Genomic DNA, 27,669 nt, shown 5'->3' with positions numbered 1-27,669 from the left:
CCTTGTCTATACACAATATAATATGTGTGTGTGAGAGAGAGAGAAAGAGAGAATATGAGAGCAAGATTGAAAGAGAGAGAGAAAGAGGGAGAGAGAGAGAGAGAGAGAGAGAGAGAGAGAGAGAGAGAGAGAGAGAGAGAGACCAAAGACTATCTATAAATTTATTGAACTAATAACAAATTCGGGAAAAGTGTATTATACAAAAACAGCCTACAAAACTTAGCAATACATCTATATGATAAAAGCAAAGTGCTGCAAAAATGAAGAAAAAAATTCAATTCCAAAAAGCTATAGAAAATAAAACACCAAAAATAATTTCTACAAAGCAAGTTCTCCACAATAAAAGTTGTATAATACTGATTGAAAGGGAAAAAAATAAAGAGAACATAAATAAACTAAGAGGCAAAAGTATTTATGGATTCAATGATTTTTCAATAAAAAAAACCATGCTATTATTCATTTTTAAATAAAGTTTGCTATAACACCAAAATATCTGAATGTTTTAGACAACCTATTTGTAAAACATTTTTATATCAACGGGTATAAAATGATAGTACACTGAGATGTTCACTGAGTTTCCCAACAGTAAGACTTCTATTACAAGGTCACACAACTTTGGGGAAGAGACTGTTTTTGCAATAGAATAAATACCCTAGCAATCTAAGAAAGAAATTAGAACATGTGGATTTTTAAATTACATATATTAAACAAATTGCAAAGACACACTCCCCAAGAAAATGTGAGTAAAAAGTAGATAAAAGGAAAATTCGAAGTGTTTAAACACAGTGATTAACCGAGAGGCAGTGACAGACATCTCTAACTCTACTTACTTGAATGGCTGAGGTTGGACAGGTGGCAGATCAAGCCCAAGCCAGGCAAGCATGTCAGACTCCTTACCTGGGCATGGTAGTATGCCTTAATCCCAGCTATTTGGGAGGTAGAAATTGGAAGAATCATGGTTCCCAGTCAGCTTAGAAAAGTCCCTGAGGCTCCATCTCAAGAGAAGAAGCTGGTCATGCTGACATGTCACATGCATTGAGAAGTATCTAATGCATGAATTGCAGCCAAGGGAGGAGTAGGGGAACCAAGATCCCATTTCAAAAACAGTCAACAAAACAAAACAAAACAAAAACAAAAACAAAAGCTGGATTCATGGCCTTGCAGTGTCGTGCCTGCCTACCAAATGTGGGATACAGAGTTCAAACCACAGTACCACTGAAAGAAAGAAAGAGAGAGAGAGAGAGAGAGAGAGAGAGAGAGAGAGAGAGAGAGAGAGAGAGAGAGAGAGAGAGAGAGAGGAGGGAGGGAGGGAGGGAGGGAGGGAGGGAGGGAGGGAGGGAGGGAGGAAGGGGAAGGGAAGGGAAGGGAAGGGAAGGGAGGAAGAAAGAAAGGTTGAAAGAAATAGCTAAATAGAAAGTTATTGTACTCATACGCTACTCTGCTGTAAAAACAAAAACAAAACAAGGCCTTATCTAAATAATAGCAGTAGAGCATCTGACAAGAAAACACTAGGGTCTCAGTTCAAAACCCAGTACAGTACAGAGAAAGAAAAGAATGGGAATGTGAAGGAGGGAGGAAGGGAGGGAAGAAAGGAAATAAAGAAAGAAATCTAAAAAAAAAAAAAAAAGATAGGATTCTGCATAAAAAAAAGAAATCTGTCAGGAAAATAATGGTATTTTTTTTTAACCCAGGGATTTTCTACATAGAATAAAGTTTTTAGCACTCTTTGTCATTACTAGTATCTGATCTCAGACTTTCCTAGTTTATACAAAAAGAAATTCCAGAAATTGCTGCAAATCATGTTCAAAACATGAAAATTTTATTACTGTTTAAAAGTTCCAGACACAAAACTGAATTTGCTAAAATGGAATTTATTACAACTTACTAATTACAAACAGAAAATACTCATTTAAATACTATTGAAAGTTTCCTCAACATTAGCTACCTAAAAATATGCTCTCCACGAAAGTTATGTGGCTTATCCCTTGTTGTTCTTGTCTTAAGCCCACACTGGTCACACCTACTCCAGAAACTCCCCCTTAGCACGGCACAAACTGCATTTCCCACCCCTTCCACCTCTCCTGGCACACAGTACATGTCCAGGTCCTTCATAGTGATCATTCCATTTCATTTCTGTCCTTGGAACTTATAATTCCCATAAGAGCAAAGTGTGTTTGGGTTTTGTGGTATAGAATTTCTAGTACTTGAATAATGCCTACATAGAAAATCAGAATGTTTGTGGAAAGATCAAATAATTTATTCCCTAACTTGCAACCAAAATTAAGTGCAAGAAACAAAGACAATAAACTGAACAATTTTGACGGTTAATTCTTGGGTCTTCTACTTTTTCTGAGAAGCACATGCAAAGAAAGACTGAGTAACAGAATAAAGGCTACACACAAGTTAGCAATTTATAAGTAAGCTTATTCCCATTTATGGTCTAATTTAGAAGTTTCCTACTCTTATTATTTTGAAGCAAACACTAGATTGCATTTCATCTCATCTGGAAAATATTTCAGATGTTGCTGTAAAACCTAAGGACTCTATTTTTTTTTGCATATATCGATCCTAACCTTATCACATCTAAGAATAAAATGGTAGTTCTATGATTACATTTGTTTTCTATCCTGATATGAATCACATCTTCCAGCCAAAATGTCAATGGCTTGACATCATTCTCTTAGGATCACAATCTGAGAACTGGTTTTTAATGTCACTTTCCAGTCCAGTCCTGATTTCTTGGCAATCAACACTCTCTGATGCACAGTACATACATTCAAACATACAAATATACTCACAGATGTATAAATTCAATGCATTTTCATAGTGGATCACCTTATAGATTTCTGAAGTTGCTTTTGCTAGAAAGTTAGTGGATCCACAAAGAAGCCACAGTGTCTCACAAAGTCTTAAAGAGCCTTACTTGTTTAGAATGCAATGTTTGAAGGAAGGGTGTTTTTTGTTTTTGTTTTTGTTTTAGTTCTAGTTGAATGTCCTTGGAATAATAAAGTACAAACTTTCCAAACATCATTCCTCAACACATACACACACACACACACACACACACACACACACACACACACACACACACACACACACACACACACATAGTTCTTTGGGTTTTGGAACAAAATTAGTTAAGTAAAAGGATTTCCAGGACTTCTAAATGTAAGCTACCAGAATTCTGAGACGCTTTGACTAGACATTTTGTATTTAAATGCCTCTGTTTCATGTAAGAGGCAAAGCTCTCTAGAGGCTCTGGATAAATCCTTATCTGAGACAGAAACAACCACTGAATTCAGAAGCCTCCCACCATGGCTTATAAGCATGACTTCCATCGTAGATCTTACCTGTACTTTAAAAGCTCCTTCATCCAAGGGTGGTGGAGGCGGGAAGTTTCCAGAACCAGATGGAAGGGCAATGTGGTCATCTATAGGGGGAGGAGGAGGTGGAAGAAAATCACCTGCATAAAGAAAATACACATATGAAATTAGTAGGGATGCAATTTTATAGTGTTCCTTAAAAAAGTGTTTGCTGGCATTTTTATTCTATTGAAATTGTCTTTGATACGTGTTTTATTTTGCTTTGTAGAGCAGTTATTCACTACCATTGCTCCCTTCCACTTAATTAATCAACTTAACTTTCAGAGGAGAGAGATGCAGATTAGATATCTCAAAGTGGTAGAGAGATTTTCGTAGTAAATTCTGAGTAGTAGCAAGCTTATTTAGCAAGCATTTAGCTAGAGGCTAGTTCCTAGAACAACAAGAAAGAAAAAAAAAAAAGAGGGGCACATAAGAACTAATCTAAAGGGGTTCAGTACACAAAGCAAAAGCAGATAATGTGCCTAGAACAAGAGCTAGGGATACCAAACTGTGTAACAATTGATGCCTGCCTTCCATAAAATTTGAATCAAAGCCCACGACTGACATAAAAAAAAAAATGAGTCAAATAGAGAAATTTAAAAAATTGTGTTTCTGTAAACAAAATGCAAGATACTAGTTATGAAAACATAAGAAAATTTTTGCACATTAGCATAAATTTATTTTCAGGTGGAAAAACAGCTCTTGAACAGTGTGCTCTAGAAAGCAAGTACACTGTAGGCAGGGAAGACAATGTAGGTATGTAAATCCCAAACTCAGGTTACAGGAAATCCAGGAAGCAATCATACTGTTCTTTGTGTAACAGTGTTTATACATGTACAAATAGCTTATCGTGGTGAATCTTTATAAGGGATGCCAAAGAAATTTATAATGACAAATTGTCTCTACGAAGCAGAACTTTGTAACTGAAGAGCAAGAATGGGAAAAAAAAAACATATACTTTAGGACATAAATTTTAAAGTTACTCATTTATTGATTTCACTTATTTTTTAACTAATTTATGTATTTGTTTATTTGTTTTGTTTTCCCCTGTTGCAGACTGTGCCTTGGATGGGGCCAGGGTGGGGTCGGGGTGTGTGTGGGGGGGGGAATTCAACTCATAGTCGACCTTGGGAAACTTCACAGTTGCATTTCAAGCTTGTAGTCCAGCATTCTGGAAGGGACTAGAAGCAGACCTGAGTTTCTCTGGGCCCATAGCCTAACTTTTATTTATACTTTAAAAAAAATAACATAAACATGCTAATCAGAGATATGTTCAAGTGCCTAGAAATGTGTTATCTCCAAATGTTCAGCTGAGTCATGTTTTACAAACACTGCAAGACAAAACAGATCAAGAAAAGAGATTAAGCTGACGTTTCATTTAATCCACCAAACATTCTCAACTTATTTATGCCACTGCTTATAATGAAAAATATAAAACTGCTTTGATTTACACAAGGTGCTGTTGCTATTCCATCTTCACTCATCTCTCTGACAAGAGAGGAGTTACTATTACCATAAGGATCTCAACTTTACATGCGTTTACTTAATTCTTTTGAAATCAGGTTCTTACTATGTAGCCCAGCTTAACCTTAATTGTCATCCTCTTGCCTCACTTTACAAGTAGGTAGGATTACTGGTGTGTACCACTGTGCCAATAGCTCTGTTTTATAAAGAACTCTCCAGACAATCTTTTGCTTCTAGTACCTGGTTCAGACTTAGGCAGCATCTGACTCTCTGGACTGAAAAGCCACCTATGTGTGTATAAGATTATTTTTTTTTTTCATTAACTCCACAGAGAAGGAGCGGAATGGCAAGACTGCTCCTGCAGGGGTTACAGCTTCCTGAACATTTAGGTTCCCATATTAAGGTACAGTGAAAATAGGATAGGATAAGTCTTCCTATCCCTAATGTCAATGCTTGTATACCATCGCCGTGAAACCACAGGCCTCTGTGCCACAGAAAAATCAAGCACTGGATCCCACTTTGCTCTTTGATCTCCTAAGAGAGCTCTTTGGGAAAAGTACTCATTATCATGAGGAAGCCTGGCCATTCTTGGGTTCCTGTCATCACTGTTTCCAAAATAGCAACAACTCACACCAGTAAAGGAGGCACCCTGCCCTCTAAATGACCTCCAATTCACTTCTTTACTCCTCATGCTAGACACCTATAGATTCTGACACTTTGTGTGTGGGAATGTGTGTGTATTTATGTACATAAATATGGGTGTATGAATATATGTGCTTGTATAAAATACACATGAATACACATTAGAAAAATAAATCTATTGCTCTTCCATTTTAGCTGATTAAACACAAATGGGCAATTCTGATACTAGTTAATTTTCTAACACAGAATGTTTTTTTTTTTTGGAAAGTAAAGGCTAAAATTAAATATAGTGATGATAAAACAAAGAAAAATGACTACTATAATGAATATGCCAGTTATCTTGCTCTGATCTTACACATATATAAACCTTCAACAAAACATCATATTATATGTTGTTATATGAATTTATGTAGCCATTCGATATCAGTTAAAATACTAATTTGTTAACCAGTGAGAAAACATTGTATTGGTAATGGTACAGTCGTAAGGAGTCCTCATAGAAGAATTAAAAGTATAACAAAGGCATCAAATCCTCAAAAATATGAACTTTGAAGCTGGGCAGTGGTGGCTCACATAGGTAATCACAGCTTTCCAGGAGTCTGAAATCTGAGGATTAGAGTTCAAAGCCAGCCCAAGCAGGAAAATCCATGTGGCACTTATTTCCAATTAATCATCAAAAAACCACGAATGGAGCTGTGATTCAAGTGGTAAAGCAACAGCCTTGAGCAAAAATGTTAGGGATCAACCCGCATGATGGCTCACGCCTGTAATCCTAGTTACTCAGGAGACTGAGATCTGGGGATCAAAGTTCAAATCCAGCCCGGGCACAAAAGAACCTGACACTTGTCTCCAATTACCCTCAGGAAGTGGGGTTAGGCTTAAGGGTAGGGTCATAACCTTGAGCTCAAGAGCTCAGGGATAGCGCTCAGGCTTAGTTCAAGCCACATGACCCACCAAAAAAAAAAAAAAAAAAAAAGTTAGGACTCAGTACCCAGGCCTGAGTTTAAGTGCCAGTAAAAGCACATAAATATACCCACACATCCCTCACCCACATACACATACGCATCCACTTTGATTCTACTATAACACTTTTGACAAATCAGCCTACCAATAAATAAATAAATAAATAAATAAATACTAAAAAGTACGCATCAATGCATGATGCAGCTGGTTCATCACGATGCAGTATAATGAAAAAAATAAGAATTTTCATCAATATGATATTGGTTCAAAAATAAATTGCAGTTAATTATACACTGGAAAGTAATATCACCATCAAAATTATGTGCTTTACATCTCTCTCAGTCTTCTAATTATATAGAGAGAATCCTTTATACGTTAGGCATGGTTATAAATCCTGGGAGAAAGGAACAAACAAATGAATAAAATGAAAGAATGTGGTTTTCCCATGGAATTTATACTGGAGAAGGAGAAGGATGATAGGCAGTAGATAGAAAGATACAAAATAACACATGGGAATAAGTACTATGAAGAAGTAGAGAAGGGAGATGGGATTGAGGATGCTCATAAGATGCTACAGTTTTAAGGAAAAATGTTGAGCAATGCCTCACCAATGTGGCATTTGGGAAAAGACTTACATCTAGTGAGGGAGTGAGTCATGGAATATATTGGGGAAAAACATGAAAAAACTGAAAATATTAATGAAAAAAGAAAAAAGTAAGTGGTGTGCATAGCAGGATCCTACGTTTCAATAAACTTGTAATTTAATGGAAATTGTCTAGAGATTTTGGGGGAAAAGTATAGTCTTTATATCTCTCTTTTGACCTAATTACATTACAATAAAAATGAATTATATATGAATTATATGTATATATATGAATGTTTTAAGAATCAAAAGGAAGAAACTTTGAAGTGAATCGCAGAATCCACTCAAACCCGGTGTTTAATTTTAATGCATCACTATATTTACCCAAGCTAAAATTTAGTGTGCTGTCATCTTCCTAAATAACTTCACTTGAAATGCTCTTTCAGATTCTTAAATTAAGAGCAAGAAGAATTATTATCTTTAAAAAGGATGACGTCTCTCTGATTTTAAATTGGATATTTTCACTCCATACTTGGATAATACAGAATCTCTGTGACTTCAGAACTTAGCAGTCCTCTTGGTTAACTCCAGACAATTTGTTCAGCTATAAACAGGGAGAGAGTCAAGTTTATGAAGATGCTTACTGCTACTCAAACACCAAACAATATCACGTTTTTTGTGTGCTGGTATTAGGCCCTGGGTGTTATCTCCTAGCTTTTTCACCTAAGGGTGGTACTCTATTACTTGATCCACAGCTCTATTTCCACTTTGGAGGGGGGGGAAGCTTATTTCAGAAAGGAATCTCAAGGACTTTCCTACCCAGGCTGGATTCAAACCTCAGTCATCAAATCTCAACTTCCTGTATAGCTAGGAGTAGAAAGGTGAGCCTCTGACATACAGCTAGGTTATATATTTTTAACATACAAAAACAGGCAATGAAATTAACGGAGTCCCTGATCGTGAGGAAATGTAAATCAAAACAACTTGGAGATTCCAACTGACACCAGCAAGATTGGAAAATACTGTGAATTCGAACAGCACCAAATGTTGACAGGGATCTAGGGAAAAAAGGAACACTACTGCACTGCAGGTAGGAATGCAAACTAGTACAACCATTCTGGAAAGCAATCTGTAGGTTGCTCAAATACCTTCACTACAAGCAGCCATACCACTGCTAGACATTTACCCTCATCATTATGAGCCAGAATAGGATAAGAACACCTGCACAACCACATTAATTACCATATTATTCACAATAGCCAAGACATGGAATCAACCCAGGTGCTCCACAATGAGTGGACAAAAAAAAAATGTTGTATCCATACACAATGGAATTGTACACAACCATTAAAAAAAATAAAATCATTTTATTTGCAGGGAAGTAGATGGAACTAGAGCAAATCATGCTAAGTGAGGTAAGCCAAGCTCAGAGAGACAAACTACATGTTGGCTTTGATATGTGGAAAGTAGATCTAAAAATGCACTAGGATATGATAAGTTATACAGGATTCTAGATACTCATCCGTAGTGAGATCAAAAGAGGGTACTCATGGGAGAAAAACACAACAGTGCAATACTTAAGTCCCCTCTATTTATTTATGTGTGTGTGTGTGTGTGTGTGTGTGTGTGTGTGTGTATGTATATATATTTGTTTTGGTTCATTTCTCTTCTTTACACTATGTAAGGTGTGTACATGTGTATATCTTCCGGAGGGTTGGGGAGAGAGAACAGAACTCAAGACAAGGGGTGAAAAAGAGCAGTAGTAGAGCTCACTGAACACTGACAATATCGAACTATACAACTGTTGGGTGGAGATGGGAGGGAAAGACTGGGAGAGAGTGAGGGAATAGAAGACCCTGTGCTAAACGAAATGTACACATTACCTGACTCCTGTAATTGGAATTCCTCTGTACACCACATAACAATGATGTAATTTAAAATTTTTAAAAAGTTGATGTAGCAATGATATGACTTTGGGGCATCAATCTTCGAGCAGTTAATGAGATATTTTTAGTCCAATAATTTTAAAAAGTAAAATGTTTCAGATTTTTTAAAATGAAATAAAAAATAAAACTTTCAGGGTGGTAACCTAATAATGAACCAACATCCCATGAAAACAAAAACAATAATAAAATCTGTAATCATCATTCACTACAGAAGCTAGCAAACAACAATAGCATGCTGAGAGAATCTTACGAAAATATCGCTTCCCTTTATAGATGGGACATCACCCTGTGGTGGTTTCTGGGAACAAATGCTTACTTTCCCTACAAGGAGAGACACAGGGCCTAAAAAGTATGCTTTCATCACAATAGAAAATAATAAGATAAAATAATCTTTAAAATAATATTTAATTTCATTATTTCTTATCTTGTGATAGCATAAGCCTTCCTCATCACCAATTACAATAAACTGTTCCTTCCTGGTTTCCTCTATAAAAGAGGTATTTGGCACTTTGCTTAAATGCACATTTCTTCGTTTTATGTGCTAGTCTAGAAGAACTTTGAAAGAAGGCTTCCGGTTTTATTAATCATTACAAGAGTAGAGAGATGATATAAAAGATATTCAGAAAATAGCAATAAGATGTTATTAGCAACACAGTATGAACCCGTGTGTGTGTGTGTGTGTGTGTATGTGTGTGTGTGTGAATGTGCGCGTGTGACTGAATTGAAATCAGATTGAATCTACGTTCAAGTTAGTCCTTTTCAGAAGGAAATGTATACCTGTTGTTTTTTACTGCCAAAAGACAGAGCACTATCAACAAGACTAAACTATTTGATAAGTTATTAGTTCTCCAGGTCATAACTTTACTCTTAATTTTGCTAAATAGGTAAAGTTCCTCTTTCTTTCTTTCTTTCTTTCTTTCTTTCTTCCTTCCTTCCTTCCTTCCTTCCTTCCTTCCTTCCTTCCTTTCTTGTTTTTTTTCCCCCCGAGAGATATCCGTTTCCAAATTATTTTCCACAGAAATTGTCTTCAAAGGACAGTAATTTAATTTTTATTGTTAAGTTACTCTCCAATTTGGCATTAATGGGGTGTTAACTGAGTATCTCATGCTTGCTAAGCTGGTTTTTTACCACTTGAATCATGCCTCTAGCCTTGTTTTGCTGGCTATTGATGGAGTGGGGGCGGGGCGGATGGGATCTAGCAAACCTTTTGATGCAGTTGTACTCAAAATCAGAAACTCCAGATTTCAGTCTCTTAGGATTGTAGGCATAAACCACTAGCATTCACCTCATTCTAGAATTCTTAATTCAGAATCAGTGCAGTCCAGACAAAGACACAAAAAAATTTTTTTCAGGCTTCCTTTATGACTTTTGTATATCCCTGTTATAAGTATCATTGAAGGCCATGAAAAACAATAAACAGAAAGATTAGATTCTAGAACAGGAAAGACAGTGGTATACATGGCAGCAAGTCATATCAGTGTTAAATTACTTGGTTTTGGTAACTTTACTATAGTTATCTGAGATTGCACATGACTAAATAGACATGGAAATGAAATAGACTGTGCATTTCTGATGGGATCCTAGAATAGAAAATAGGGCAATTGATGAAATCCAAATGTGGTCTTTGTGTTAGTAAGTTGTGTCAGTGTTAATTTCTTAGTTTTGGTTATCCTACTATGGTTATAAAAAGTCAATGTTTGGCAAAATTGGGTAAAATTAAAAAAAAATCTTTCACATAATATTTCTCAATGCTTCTCTAAAGAGTGACACTATTTCAGAATGTAAACTAAAATTTTATTGCTAAATAAATAAATTCAATTTTGTTGATAGAAGTCATCGAATAGTCCACGCACATCATTTTACAAGTAGAGAAGGTTCCATTAGCTTGGTAAATTGTCAAATACTATAGAATGAAGACATGAATCCCACTGTGATCCCAAATCCTTGAACTTCGAACTGCAGACAGTTCTACTAGAATGCATGGCAGATTTATATTAGGAGAAATTCTATAACGCCACAAAATGTGAAGAGGGGAAAAAAAAAAAGGTCCTTACTCCTCAAGAGATTTTCAGCAGAGGAACCATAATCCACGAACTATTTCTAACAAAATATAGACTGAAAGCAGTATGGATAGTGTGGTAATTTGAGCCAGAAGATCAGAAGCAATGAAATGTCAGAAAATTCCATTTTCCCATTGTTGGGGCCCATTCCCCAGCTTGAAGAAAATCCTATGAGCAAGAATGGCTACATAAGGATAAGGGTCTCCTGTGATTTCTCCAGTCTACATCTTTTCTGCACTTCAAACTCTTCCCACTGAGAAATTCTTGTTACTATTTATATAAAATGATGCCAACCATTACTCACTCTCCTTCTACCCTGCCATCTATTTCATCAAGTCTGAAGCTTAGCAAATGCATAAATGCTTTAAAAATAATCAAATAGAGACACTCATTTCACTTCAAGGTGGTTGTTTTTTTGGCATGTATTCCACCCCCCCACGGGAATACTGGAGCTGACAGGTACTTGCTCTAAAAATTTACTTCACCACCTGCTAGCTGAAATATTGCTTTCATGGATTTATATTGTACTAAAAGGTCACTGGCTGTTTAAGTCTTAAACAGTTTTAATCATTCTAAAAGTCTCTTAACAGTGAGAAAAGGAAACTCAGAACAAACAGCAGCAGGGACTCTAATTAAAAGGGCCAATTCATCTAATTTTATTTGGGGTTAATTATTCAGGATTCACTCTTTGATGTGTAAGGAATAGCAATTAGTAATTTTAGTGATTTGAGAATCATTGGAGGTGTAATCAGTTAAAATGAGCGAGTGTTTACAACACAAGATGGTGAATTAGTCTCGCAGCTGGAGAACAGGAAGATTAGGCTCCAAGAGATGAAGGGCTAAGGATTTCAAACCCGAATAATAATAATAGGCACATCAAAATAAAACACATGTCAATAGGCATCTAGCACTCTGTTTATTGCTAGCTGAGGCGAGGCACAGAAGCTGCCTAAAATTGTCTTTAAGCAGATCTTTCATTTTGCCACTGTCCCCAACCACTTTCCTCTCTTTGGCTCTTGCCACCATGGTAACGGTAAATGCATTACATTAGCAAAGCAATGCTAAACGCATATGTGATGTACAAGCGGCATAAGACCCACAGTTATCATGGAATGCCACAGACTCCATATTTGTATGTCTGTTTGTTAGCAGAGTACCTCCAACTGGAGCCATTAGCTTAGTGCTCACAACAGAATTCAGATAAGCTTGCCAGTGGACCAGCTAACCCCAAGCCCTCTTAGGCCCTCTATTTTTCTATTGATTCACCACAATTCCCTAATCAAAAAGGTAAAAAAGACCTTTCCTTATTCTATTCTTTTTACTCCTGGCTATTGACTCTAAATAAGATACATTAAATTTTATAGTTTTTTGGCCCAATTCATTGAATGGTCTTCATCTCTACTTCTCCCCCCAAAATAGTCACTGCATATGTATTGTACACTACATGTGGACTAAAGAAATGTTCTAAAAAGTCTTCATTCTTCCTGCCATGATCCTTCCAAGGAACTTTCCCACATCGCAGCCAAATTGAAAACTTCCATTCCTCCTCAATTCAGCCTTAATCGTCAAAACAATCTCACAAAGGGGCAAAGTTGGAGGACTCTTGTTTCCTGATTTCACAACTTTTTACAAAGTTACAGTAATCAAAACCATGTGGAGTTGGCAAAAGGGCAGACATAGACCCATGGATAGAATGGATAGAACAGAGAGCAGAAATAAACACTCACACATGTGGCTCATTGTTTCTATGGCAATCATGCTAGCATGGTAGAGTTGTGGTTGGGGAGTACTGGAAGTTTAACAAGGGCCTAGGATTATTTGCTTGGGGCTTCCAAAGTACTGACAGGATCTCATTCTGCATGGAAAAAAGCTCATAATTGGCTGAACCTCTTATGAGACACAGAGAAATGTGGCAAGTTCTGCTCACCATGCAACGTCTGAAATTCTCTGGACAGGTTGCATGTTTTCACAGGACTGCTGCAAATAGCAGCACTCCAAGTTTCAAACATCAAATGTTCACCTTTCACAAGATGATCCATGTTAGCACATACTATGGGGTACATATGATAATATGGCACATTAGCAATGTATAATGCTCAAAACAGTAATTAGTATTGACATTTACTCCAAACTCCAACACTAATCATTTCTAGACTCTTCTAGGTATTCCTAAATACAACATAAATTCTTATACTTGGTCACTCTACTATACTTTAAGCACTAGAACAAATTTCTCCTCTCTAACTGTATTAGGATGTTCATAACTATCCTCTGTAGATTCCCTATCTCAAACAGCCTTCCCAGCATTTAGTGACCACTGTTCAACTTTCTTCTTTCTTTTGGTTTCTATTCAGTGAGGGAATGTAGGATTTATCGTTTTGTGTCTTGCACATTCTACTTAACATGACAACAATCATGTAGCTGCCTCTGACAGAATTTCATTATTTTCTGTTTGAATAATATTCTATTATGGATAAATGCTAATTTTCTTCTGGTTATCCATTGATACACTATATAAAATTCTGCCTTGTAAATAGTATTATGAAAACCACAGAAGCACATGTATCTCCCGGAAAGAATTGTTTCATTTACTTCGTATATATGGGTTAATTTCTTTTGTCTTTAAGGACATTCCAAACACTCTTTTACAGTAGTTGCACTGATTTACATTCCGAACAACACAGCATAAGAGTATCCCATTTTCCAAAATTTTATAACCATGAGTTACTTTTCTTTTTTAATAGTTATTTTAACAAAAGTGAGATGATACCTAGTTAGAATGTTTTTATATTTCCCTGGTGATTACTGAGTAGTATTTCAAGCACTTTTCCATTTGTGTGTCTTTTTTAAAGGAATATCTAATCAGATAATTTTCTAATTTTTAATTATGTTTTTGTAGCTGAATTGAGTCTCTTATCTACTCTAGATATTAATACTCTAAATTAATACTCTAGATATTAATACATTATCAGGTAAATCACTTACACATATTTTCTCTCATTATTCTATTTGTCTCTCCATTGTGTGGATTATTTCCCTTGTTGTGCATTAGTGTTATGGTGTGATATAATTTCATTCATTTATTTTTACTTTGATGTCTGGGTTTTGAGGTTAAAGCTTTTTTTAAATAAATGTGGCCTAAAAACACTGATTTTATGTTTTTCTCCAGTTAATTTCCAAACTTTCAAGTATTACATTTAGCTCTGATTCATTTTGAATATATTTTAATGTTAAGAAATACATAATTGTTTCTTCTGTATATATGTGTATATAAAACATACACACATGCATGCACACATGAATGAACACATATATGCATAAGTATACACATACATACATACATACATAATCATTTATTGCAGTTTTCCTTTGGCTAATGTATATTATTCACATGTGTGTCAAAAAACAGCTAACCATATGTGGAGTGATTTATGCATTCTTTATGGTATGTATTCTATGTTCTATGTACTGAGTTCTGTACCAGTATCATGCTGTCTGTATCACTATATCCTTGTATGTAATATGTTTTGAAACAGGTAGTGAGAAACCTTTAACTTTTATTTTACCTCAAGACAGCTTTGGCTATGTGGAACTGTTTATGTTTGGAGGGTTTTTTTTTGCAATTCCATTAAAATTTTATGATTTTTTACCTATTCTTCTGAAGAGTGTCATTGGGGTTGCATTGAATCTGTGGATTATTTTGTACTGTGGGCTCATTTTAACATTATCGGTGCTTCTAATCTGAGAGTGTGAGTCATGCTTAAGTTCTTCCTTCTGATTCTATAATTTTTACACCAGAGAGTATTTCCTTGCTTAAATTTACTCTAGAAAACTTATGTGCAGTGAGAGCATGACTCTGGAAACATCTGGATAATGACACAACAGTACTGATTTCTGGCTTTGGGCCTCCAGAACTATGAGAAATAAATGTGTGTTGGTTAAAAAAAAAAAAAAAACTTATATGCAATTGGAAATGAGACTTCTTTCTTGATTTCTTTTTTTCAAGAATACTCTTGTGCTAAAATACATACCCAGTAATCGGCAAGATTCCTTCTACTTGCTTTCTTGACCCCCCTGTATTTGATGGCACCACACTCTCCACTGGGAATTCCTTTTTCATGATGTCTTCATATATGAATCCAAGCTCTTCTTGGTGGCTCAGATTAACCTACACAGCTACTGCTTTGGGCTATCCACAAAGGTTTCTTCCCACTGCTTTGGCTCTATGCTAAATCACTTCTAGGATACAAGCAATAGTGTTGTGGAAAATTCATAAGCCACTGTCTTCTCTGTACCATGGTTTCTTAGGGGTAAATATCAATCAGTGTGTCATTCTCATTTTATCCCAATAGTCACTCTCCCGTACCTCACAAAAGTGAGAAGAGTAGAGAATATCATGTGCTTAGTGGATATGTACCTGGATTCAACACAGCCCAGGCAATAACTTTGCAAGATTAAAATGCATCCCTTTTAGTGTCTAGTATCATGTATGAACCAGAATATAGCAGAATTTCTGAGTGTATATTTCCTTTTAAAATGAGAATAATACCATTTTTGTTTTAGATTGCCTGAGGAGACTTTCACCAAGGCATATAATTAAAAAAAATCTAAAACTATAATTGGCTACACCAATATAAACAATTTTAATAGTGAAGTGATTACTATGCAACTGAACAATAAGCCATTTCTCCACAAACTCAAATATAATAAACAATGAAGTATATGCTACATCCATCATGGCGGTTAACCCAGTATTGCAACAATGTTGAGAATAAAAACAGATAAATGAAGAGAAAAAGAAGGAAGGATGGTTGGATGAATGAATGGATGGAGAGATGGATGATGGATGGATGGAAAGACACATAGAGACAGAGACATGAGAGAGACAGAGAGACACAGCAGTAATAATTGGTGTGGGTATAAGAGCAAAATTAAAACAATAGTGAAATTAATTCTGAGTAGCCAAAGAAGCCAATAATCTGTTCTCCCAGGATGTTTGAGGACCTTGGAAAGGAACCCCATATGGAACCCCGGAGCAGAATTGACTGGCCACATCAAGCCCTTCTGTAAGTGATTAGGCCAACATTTCCCTGGGTCTGGTAAGAGTTATAAGGTCACATTTTTGTAAAGGGACAAAATGTTCTTAAACAAATTGGAAGACATAAACAAGCTATTGTGACATATGAACTAAATAGTTATTCGCCTTCTAAATCCAGTGATATAGCCAAATCAAAAATAAAACAAAATAAAAATCAGGCGGGGACCAGCGGCTCACGCCTGTAATCCTAGCTACTCAGGAGTTTGAGATCTGAGGATCACAGTTCAAAGTCAGCCCAGGCACTAAAGAACTCAGAACTTTTATTGCCAATGAATCACTAGAAAAAGGGAAGTGGGGCTGTGGCTCAAGGGCAGTACTCTTGAGCTAAAGAGCTCAGAGATATCACTCAGGCCCAGAGTTCAAGCCCCATGACCCATAAAAAAAATCCTAATTTGGCAATCCAATAAACATTTCCCAATGTTTTTTGTTGTTGTTCTTAAGAGAGTTTTCTTAACCACCTCATTCTATAAACCTAGCTATGCCTCAAATACATCTAAAATGAGTAATCTACATCCATTATATCTATGCATATTCTAAAAAGGTAAGAAAAGCAAAGAAAGGGGGTGGGATGAGAAGGGATGAGTGAGAACATTGATAAGGGGTAAAAGAAATCAAGATACATTGTATTCATAATTGCTTTGATAAGTGGCAAGCCTTTATATAACTACTTAAAAATAATTTCAAAAATATCTTAAAATGTTCAAAAGATGTCCATAAATTATTGGATATTCACCATCCAACAACTAGTACTATTAAATTAGAATAAAGGCTAAAAAAGTAAGGGGCTCTCATGAAAAAAAAAATAAATCAAGTTTTGTTCCAAGGGAAGCACTCAACAAGGAAAAAAACTCATTCCTATACCTTAATTACTTCGCTGTTTTAGAAGACAATCTGAAATTGCAAACTTCTCAAGGCTAGAGCTCTACCACTTGAGCCACAGCACCATTTGTGGCTTTTCTATGTATGTGGTACCGAGGAATCAAATCCAGGCCTTCATGCTTATTAGGCAAGCACTCTACCACTAGGCCAAACTCCTGGCCAGGTACTTTCCTATTTTAACTGACCTGGTCTGCCTAACTAAAGACATTATTTAGCTGAGAAACTCATGGCCTCCTACTGCTTCTCTTGGCCAGATGCCTCAGAAGGTCTCTCCTTCCGGAGTACAATGGATTTATTGCCCACTTGGATTCCTCCAACAGTAGTTGTCTGTTTCAAGCTCAGTGAGATCAGCCTTGGCATTCAAGATCTCCTTAGGTCTCATCTTGAGGAGCCTCTGTGCCAAGTCCATCTGCCAAGGACAGGGTGGCAGTTTCTTTCCTGGCATTCGAGTGTGCAGTATTATGCTACTTCTTACAAAGAGACACATCTAATGAGTTCAACCACCTTTTCAAGTCCCACTGGGACTTCTTTGTCTTTACAGACACCAATGCTGCAATTTCATCATTTCACAAAATACAGTAGTCAAAAATTAACAATAGAACGTTGATCATCTAGACTTTCTAAACAATGGCCAAATAAGCAAAAGAAGCCAACCTCCTCTTTTGTATTTTTTTAAATGGAGTTTTATTGAAATAAAATCATGGTCATTCATTTGCTTATTATTTATGGATGCTTTAGCATTCTAAAGGCACAGCTGAATAGTTGTGCCAAACATCCTGTCAACTACAAATCCCAAATTATTTTGGAATTACAGAAATGTTTGTTGAATCTAACTGATTTCAAAAACTCATTTCACAGATAAGAAAACCAAAATTTCATTAAGTTATATACTATTCCTAAGGAGTAAGAGAAATTTTCAAGCTAAAATATATGGGCACGTGGCATATAATGCACTCTGTCAATACTAGTTATCTCAGTATTTAATAGGAAATGTTATGTCTCTTACCACCTTGGATTCATTTTTCGAAAACAGAAACAGGCAGTAGTATGGCCTAGTTGGAGAGTGCTTGCCTAATAAGCATTCAGGAAGCCATGGGTTCCATTCCTTGGTACCACATACATACACACAAAAATGCCAGGAGTGGTGCTGTGGCTCAAGTGGTTGAGTACTAGCCTTGAGAAAGCTCAAGGAGAGTGCCCAGGCCCTGAGTTCAAGCCCCAGGACTGGCAAAAAATAGAAACAAATGCTGGGTGTCCTTGGCTCATGCACATAATCCTAGCTACTCAGGAGGCTGAGATTTGAGGATCAAGGTTAGTAGCCAACCCCAGCAGGAAAGTCCATGAGACACTAATAAACTACCAGGAAAGAAAAAAAGAAGCCAGAAGTAGAGTTGTGGCTCAAGGGCTAAAGCACTAGCCTTGAGAACAAGAAGCTCAGGGATTACACACAGGAAGGCCCTGAGTTGAAGTCCAGAAAGGGTATGGGGAAGAGAAACAAAAATGTTTTAAGGAGTGACAAGGGTCAAGATGTATCATATTCATGAACAGTTCTGTTGTGTAAATTCCAAAATAAATAAAATTATAAATTGTAATAACTACAGTAGTTGTATTAATATTGTAGTATATTATCTATTATACATTATATATAATTGCACATATATTATTGCATATTGACAATATTTTACATTTATTTTTATGGTTTATATATAAAACAAATAATTTCAAGACAATACTGTGTCTACTTATTCTCAGTGTAACAAATTATTTACAAATATTTAAAGCATCACAATTCATTAACTTAAAGTTCTATAAATCAGAAGCCCATCATGTGTATGCACAAAAGCAAAGTGTTTACTGGCTTGCTTTCTTTTTTGGAGTTTGGATCAAGAATCTATTTCCTTATCCTCTCTGTTGTCTAGCCAGAGTCTGCCCTCATTCCCTGGCCTCTTACCTCCCTTCTTCATTCTGGAAGTCATTTCTGTCTTTCTCTTTTCGTGCTCCTGCAAGTACACTTAGCCTTCCCATATACCCTAGCATAATCTTTCCATTTGTATTACAGATTTCCACTTCCAATATTCATGGTTTACAAGGATGGAGAAGGCCATCTTTGTGGGCTACTTGTCCAGCCTGCTTGTCCAGCAGTGTGCCGTAGAGAAAAATGTCTGAACAAAGCACTTTATAAAGCTCAATGAAGTAAAAAAAAAAAAAAATCATCAGTACGGAGTTAAGCATGGATAAAAGAAATTGTGACATTTGTTTTCAGAAGTTTCACATCATTTTCTAGAAATAGTTCATATTTTAGGATGCTATTTTCCATTTTCATATATAGATACATACATATCTATCGATCTATCTATCTATTATATATGTGTATATATATATATATATAGTTCTGAACACATTGTTCTTTCCTTTGTTTAGACAGCATCCTGCAACCACATTTAGGAAAAGTCCATATTCTATGTTAATTCCTAAGAAAAATCAGTAAGAAAGTTTGAGTTCGAAGCACAGCTAAATCAGTTACATATATCTTAGCTCTATTTTATGGACAAAGAAAATAAGCTTTGGAAAGATGAGGAAGCTGAATGGCCAACTAAGACCTGGAAAAAGTTACTTTGCATCCTATAAACCATGTAAACAAGACAGCAAATGGCAGTATGTTGCCTTTGTGATGGTTTAGATAGCAATTCTTTATAAAGGAAGCTGATAAGAATCTATTATGTGGAAACCCATTAATGTGATGATTTAGCAAATGGGGGAAGCTCCACCCACCACACACCTGCAATGACTGAAATCTTTACAAGCTTATTTATCTTTTAAGATTTAAAATATAAGCCATACTAAAAGACATAAAGCTGTGAGTCTGTACTGTTATTATGATACAGAGAAAAATTACAAATTTGTTTGGAAAAACTACAAAAAGCTTCATAGAATCATCTGAGCAATGACATGTCAATAAAACGTAACTCTATTTACAAATTTGTAAGGTGTAAACTAAATAGAAATTACTTGGCTCGAGAATATGCAAGTAGCAGATAACTATAATCATTCAAGGAGAGGCAAGGATATTTGACATGAATATTATAAAGGAAATCTGAGCTTTATAAATGCAAAGAATCTACTTAATATCCTTTAAAAGGCCTTTCAACAGAAATGGTTTATGATTCCATGACTCAAAGAGCAATAGCCAATTAGCACCAACAAGAGACTCAAAGTTGTTTTTAATAGGATAGGCAGAAAGTACCCATAGAAGCATAGAAGTATACCAGCTGGAAGCAGGTGCTTAGCGAGGAATGGGAGGGAGTGGAGGAGAGAGAGATGGCAGGGGACCTGCAAGAAGAATTAACTCAACCTGGGTGCTGTTCTTTAACTTTTTCACTCAAATCTAGCACCCAATCACTAAAATCCCAGTTAGACTTCAGGCATTTCATGAGCTAATTGGAAATAAAAGTCTCATGAACGTTCCTGCCTGGGTTGGCCTTTGAACCAAAATCTTTAGATCTCAGCCACCTGAGTTACGAGGAATACAGGCATAAGCAACTAGCATCTGCTTCTTATTAAGCATTTACCATAAAAATAGTTGTCTAGGTAAGATCAGATTAAAGACATTCTGCTGCAGTTCGTGATAGCACATCTCCCGCCATACTGAAATGGAGATTCTCTTCAGAGAGTCCCAAAAAGTGACATTTTACCCAGTATTAGGCCATGTTTCTCCACAGGTCAAATGGCCACTCACTCTACAGTGAAGATGTAGGATCTTAAAATTTCTGAAAATTCTTCCAGCAATCCCTAGATTTGTCTATATGGAAATAGCTTATTCATTTTGGCTTTGGGGGTATGTAAAAAGTCTGGGGAGAGGCGGAAAAATGAGCATTGTCATTGTTAACTGAGATGAAGGTGAAACAACAATATCTGAAATTAAGGTGGCCACATTCCCATCCTCTACGATAAAAAAAAAAACCAAGTGAAGTACCAAATTACTAAGACGGAAAATTCCCACCGTAAACAACTGGAGTTACATAGCAGAGAAAAACAAGACATCTAAGTCACCAGAGTTACATGGCTTTCTATTAAGAGAAAACATGCACTCATTTCCCACGCGGAAACATTTCCTTCTGAATAGACTGAAAGGTGCAGGAAATAGTTCCATAGAGACATTATAGTCCGTAGACAAAACTGAACTAGATTATCTGTTTGTTTATAAGATTGTGGCTTTAGGCATATTGTTCTAAGCTAAAAGCTCTTGACATGAGCCGACACACATATTCTTTGGAATGAAAGCTTTTGTGATAGCATTTTATGGTACTTAGGCTCTTGAAAAGATTTGAGAAAGTCACACAAAGAGGATTAAATCCAATCTTTGGGGCCACTTATATAGGAAGGTCCAGTTTATTTCACACAACCTTCACCAGAACATGTGAGATTTTTGTACCCAATACCAACTGATACCAACTTATTCACTGTAGAATTTCTCATTTTCACCCACACGCACTCATCTTAATCACAAACCAAATACCAGATCCTGAGTTCCAACGGATAAAAACAAAAGCAGGGTACCACAGAAATAAAATGCAACTAGGTTTCATTGTTGTCTATTGCACAAGAGAGAAACACAATCCAGATTCTACATTTATTTAAATTTCAGCCAGAGACAGTCTTAAAATAAGAAGTAAATTCCTAAAGCATATCACACCAGGCCTAGAGATTCCACTATTATATTTATCCAATAAAGGATTATGACCTCCACTTGAGTTCTAATTTGAACTTTCTTTTCCACACAAAAGCTTCTTCAGGCTCAAATTAAATATGAAATTAGGACATTGAGTAGAATTCTAAGAGTCTTATCTTAATCTTCTAAAACATCTAAAGGACTAATGAAAGCCGTTCATTCCAAACTGACAATAGTACAAATATATAAGAACGCAGTTTCTAGAAACAGAGCTTCCAACAACAAGGCTCAGATCTAAGGAACTTGGTTGAAACCTACCCCACACAGGACAATACATAGACTCCAATTAAATTCAGATATGGCTGAAATCAAGTATTAGAAAACTAGTGAAAAACCCTAGGGGCAGTGCCCAGTCCCTTAGTTTAAGCCCTAATACCAATAGGAAGGAAAATAAAAATTGTACTACTTAACTATTCTTCATGGGGGAATCCATTTGAAAACCTGAGTAGAGGAGGAAAGTATAAGCAGGAATTTAGGGGAAATGAGAGCTACATGCTGGAAGAGTTTAGTGTTGAAAAGCTGAAAACAATTGAAATTTACAATGTAGTCTCAATCACAAGACCACAGAATTATGTCTATAATAAACTTGCGTTGTCAACCTGAGCATATATGGAAATCTACTGAGTAAAGAATAGCTATTAGAGTGTGCCTTAAAAGTTGACAATTATAAGCTGGGTATGGCATGAGGCCCATAGTTCAAGTCCCATGACTGACCATGAAAAAAAAAAAGGTTGAAAATTGGGGCATGGAGTTTGGCCTAGTGGTAGAGTGCTTGCCTAGCATGCACAAAGACCTGGGTTCGATTCCTTAGTACCACACACTTAGAAAAAGCCAGAAGTGGTGCTGAGGCTCAAGTGGTAGAGCTCTAGCCTTGAGAAAAATCCAAGGACAGTGCTCAGGCCCTGAGCTTAAGCCCAGGACTGGCAAAAAAAAAAAAAAAGGTTGAAAATTATAAAATAAAAATACTTGAAAATTCAATGTAATTCTTCTGAAATAAAGCAGAAAAAAATAAAAAGTAATTTAAAAAAATCACACTTTCTTTAAAAAGTGAGGTGATGAAGGTAACTGGCAAATTTCTCTTTATCAGGGTGTTCTAAGAGTCATTTAACTACATATTTATGCATATTTTTCTATTTGTACATATTACAATTTTTAAACTTTAAAGACCCATAGTGATTCTTCCCTAATTTGTATTTTCATTTCACCAATGGACAGATTTACTTTCATAATTTAATTTAAGGAGGAAATAAGAAAAAAGAAAACTTTAGATTAAATATGAAGGTCAACTAGTAAAGTACAAACTGATCTTTGGATATTTTGATACCTGCAGATATTTATAATTTGGAAAGATGCTCAAATGGGTTGGCACAGTGGCTTATGCAAGTAATCCAAGCTAATCGGGAGGCTGAGATCTGAGGACAAAGGTTCAAAGCCAGCCCAGGCACAAAAGGACCTGAGACTCTTATCTCCATCTAACCTCCAGAAAACGAGAAGTGGCTCTGTGGCTCAAGGGGTAAGGTGACAGCCTTGAGCTGAAGAGTTCAGAGATAGCACCTAGGCCAAGCTCAAGCTCCATAACCCACAAAAAAAAAGAAAGAAAGAAAGAAGGAAGGAAGGAAGGAAAGAAAGGAAGGAAGGAAGGAAGGAAGGAAGGAAGGAAGGAAGGAAGGAAGGAAGGAAGAAGGAAGGAAGGAAGGGAGGGAGGGAAGGAAAAGAAAGATGACCATTCCTGTTTTGTTCTGTTTGTTTTTCATATATTTTTATTGTAATTAATAGAAGGGTTACATTATATTTGCCAGATAGGAGGTGCATTAATTCACATACATTGATACCCTTTCTCATGTCTTGGTCCCCATTTCCCTCCCCCCATCCCCACCCCTCATCTTGTTTTCCCCCTTGCAACCTATCCTGTTGGTCCCTTACTTTCTTACAAACTATGCTCAAATACTGAATGGAAATCTGACTCACTATGTGTTATGTGCTCTCTTTCACATCTACTTTCTAGAGTATTACAATGCCTACTGAATGATTTCTAATTAGTATATTCTAAAAGTCACCCCTTTTCAACATTTCTTAGGAGAGTTAATGCCAAGGACTCAATCCATCTTGGTTGGCCTTCTTTTGACATGATGGTCTCCCTTTCACAGTGGAGTAACCAAAATTGAATATCATGTTTTTGAGCATTTCCTTCTCTTTCTGCAAAAAGGATCCAGAGAAATAATTCTAACTATGCCATGAATGACAACCTTGGCTCTACAGTGCTATTCGTACCACGTTTTTCCAAAGAGAATGCTATTTAACCAATTTCAGATAGCACCAGCTGGTTCTTTATTATATTCATTATGATCCTTGTCTTCAACAGCTTATGCTCTTATAAAACTAGAAGTTCAAATACGAAGACTTAAACAGTAAAGAATTCAAAAACTAAACACAGTTTTCCATAGTTTTACCACAAATCAGATGTTAAATCATAACTACATAAGCTAGGACTCTCCTCATCTGCACAAGGAATGAAATCTATACCAAAGATGGGGAACAAAGGACTAAGGGAAATGTTTTACAAATATTTCATAATTGAGCCTATTTGCAAAATAGCAATCTTGGTTTTCAAGTTTTACCCTCTCCAAGAGGAATTCATTAAATCCAAGGCCAGGCATTTGAAGTCTTGAGGAACCTGAGGACACACAGAAGAGTAGAGTGTTTGCCTAGCATGACTAAGGCCCTGGATTTAATCACCAACATCACGAAATAAATCAAGGAGTCTTCAAAGGGCAAAGCAGAAGGAATATTTAAGGAGTATCTTGTACACTCTTTTTATATAAGGTACATGAAACTGAATTTGAAGGAGTGGTGTCATTCTCAAGGGCACGCAGATCATTTGAGAGAACACCTCTGAGTAGCCTTGATTATTTGCACTCCAGCCTCATCTGATCTAAAATATCCACAAAGTATAACCTGGGTTTGATGAATCAAAGGATGACTGTAAATTGATGAGACGATTTTCTAAAAAATTCTCTAAAGTTCTTTCAGGCTAGCATTTGAACTTGCCATATTGCCCAGGCTTAAATCAAACCACAGCAATTCTTGTGTCCCCACTCCTCAAAGGTTAGGACTATTTAGCATGTACCGCCATATCTATTTTCTAGAACTTTCTATTTTTTACTATTCCAATTTTCCAGAAAAAGTGTATGAACATGAGGAAGATACACTAATCAGAAACTGCTGAGTTCAGGACAAATAACCTGGGATTTTTTTTCTTGATTTGTATATGTATGGTTGATAATGAAAAAATAGTATACACTATTATGATGAAAACACATAAGACTTTAATCAGAATATAATAATACTGACCAGATATTAAGGCCTAGAACTAGGTATGGTAGGGTATGTTAACAAACTGTTTCTTTGAGGGGGATCTTATTAGATGAGGTAAATTCTTTCTAAAATGTATTTCAAAAATTTAAGTGGGTTTGGACTTGGGGCCAGCCAGAGCAGATTAATGTGGAAGACTCCTATCTCCCTTGTGGCAAAAAGCCACAAGGGGAAGGATGGCTCAAGTGGTAGAGTGCCAATCTTGAGAGGATGAAGCCCTCACTCAAACTCATGCACATAAACACACACACACACACACACACACACACACACACACATATTCACACAGTTCTTTTCTAGTTTTCATTATTAAAACAAATCAAAACCCTTATTAAACTGATTAGTTTGGAAAATTTAAGTGCAACAGAACAAGGTTCTAAGAGTAGTGAGTATTGAATAGGAGGCTTATATGCTGAACAATGGCAATCAGAAAGCAGTATATAAATTCTTACCCAGCTCTCCTGTCAGTAGATTATTCTGAGACACATTAACTCAGGAAGTCTTGGTCTCAGTATATTATACTAGCAAGAAAGAAGTTATACATAGCTTGATTATAGCATTGATTTGCTCTCCTTTCCTCGTCATACTTTTCCTTTGCCATCACTTCAGTTTTTAGTCTCTCCCATTCAAAGTTCAATGAATAAGTTTTTGCATCATGCTCCCTTTTCTAGGCAATCTGGTTAAAATATTGCTTACTACATGAAGATCTAGCCTATAGACATAAGAAATAATTTTACTGTAATAAAATATAAAGCTGTAAAGCCTTGGTTCATTTCAGTAATTTTATCTAAAGTACCCCACAAAGTGAAATTACAACATTGCCATAAGTAGAATTTTAGGTGATATTCCAGGTGAATTAAGAATTTCAATTGCTTTGTTTCAATACAAAGGGACCACTAATATTATTGTATTCAGAAGTAGTCTAGGAACTCCCCCAACCAAAGAAGACAATTAGAGTTTAAATATTCATACAATAACCTTCCTATACCATACCTCAAAACCAACACCACCTTTAGAAAACAGAGAAAAGGGAGTGGATTGGACTGGAGATGTAGCTCCTCTGTATAGCATCGCTAGCTAGCAAGAGACCCCAAGTTCAAATCCCAGAAAAATGGCTTCCAGAAAAAGAGGAAACAGAAAAGAGAGGAAGGAGAAATGGAGAGAGACAGGAGAAAAGGAAGACAGGGAGAACACTCTCTAATTCCTCTTCCATAAAATGATAGGCAGGCCTATGTGTATGCAAAGCCACAAGATCAATAAAATACTTTGTAGAAGAGATTTTCCAACATGTTCTTTATGGCTGGAGAAAAAAATTTACACATGTCTACTAAAAGTAATATTTACACTAGCAATCAAACGATGGATCTGAGATCTTTTAAAAATAATCCCAGGCAGGTGGAAAGAATAATTGTACAGATGAAATGCTCCAGGAATCCATCATCACTAAAGATGAGTAAAATGTTCATGGAAATACATTATCATATTCCAGTTACTTTTGTGCTTCATAAAAACTGTTTAAATTTTTCAAAGCACTCATTTCTTTTGGAAGTTAAAAGGCACTGCCCTCTTTTTAATAGGACAAAAAAGTAAATAACATGAACAATAATGAAAGAGTCTATCTTCAAGGTAGTTACACCAAACTAAGTGTTTCATGTGGGAACGGAATGCCTTAAACTTCAATTTTATTTTTAAATACGCATACTATTTAAAGTCATGTGCATACTTCAGTTCATCTTCAGGTATCTCTTAACAGGCTTATAGAGAAGGTCCTCATAGGTACAAAACAAATTGTCCCACTATGGTTCATATTTACTGGAAAGTGTTTGCCCTGAAAATCAAATTTGTGGATAACTGTGCAGATTTACATTTGAGGAGATTAACTAAAAATATACTACAGTCTGCTACATCACCTGCTTATGGTTGGTATTGATGAGTATATTACTATCATTAATACTGCTATCATGATTTGTATAGCACAAATCCAGCAATTTTATTAGATAAAAGGGTCACCATCCAGAGTTTAATTCGCAAATCATACCCCTAGGGAGCACAGGTAGTGAAAGAAAAGACATTTCAACAACTTGATGCTATACATGGCAGCATGTAGGCATAGAACCATTATAGTAAAGGACTACTTTTCCATACTATGTATAAGAACTATTCAGACAAGCTCTAGTATACAACCTTTAAGGGCATAAAAAGATAGGAAAGCATAGGTGATCATGCCTGTAATCCTAATTGCTCAGGAAGCTTGTATCTGAAGATCTCAGTAAAAAGCCAGCCTTGGAAAAAAATAGTCTACGATATTTCTATCTCCAATTAACATCAAAACAAAAAAACTGGATATGGATCTGTGGCTCAAGTGGTTCAGTTCCATCCTTAAGCAAAACAAAGATCAGAGACAGCATGCAGACTTTTAGTGTGAAGCTCCAGGATTAGCATATTCACAGGCAGGCACACACACACACACACACACACACACACACACACACACACACACTTGAATCAGCTTGATGCCCAAATATCCTAATATACCAGTAAATTTCACAACATACTCCAAAAAATATCTTA

The 27,669-nt window shown here is 36.1% G+C and overlaps 1 protein-coding gene across 3 annotated transcripts in view; it reads right to left on the bottom strand.

Moving 5' to 3' along the window:
• Lpp (LIM domain containing preferred translocation partner in lipoma) overlaps positions 1 to 27,669 on the bottom strand; it is a 641,447-nt gene that overhangs the window by 340,260 nt on the left and 273,518 nt on the right. For all 3 annotated transcript variants that reach the window (XM_090343772.1, XM_090343782.1, XM_090343791.1), the window contains one exon: positions 3,351 to 3,463. In XM_090343772.1, the coding sequence (XP_090199898.1) occupies positions 3,351 to 3,463 (113 nt within the window). The remainder of the gene's footprint in view (positions 1 to 3,350; positions 3,464 to 27,669) is intronic.

Source organism: Megascapheus bottae, chromosome 1 (assembly GCF_031878675.1).
Source record: "Megascapheus bottae isolate mThoBot1 chromosome 1, mThoBot2.hap1, whole genome shotgun sequence".
In the NCBI taxonomy this organism is placed as follows: domain Eukaryota; kingdom Metazoa; phylum Chordata; class Mammalia; order Rodentia; family Geomyidae; genus Megascapheus; species Megascapheus bottae.
The sequence above is the reverse complement of the archived record's forward strand: the minus strand, read 5'-3'. Positions and strand labels throughout refer to the sequence as shown.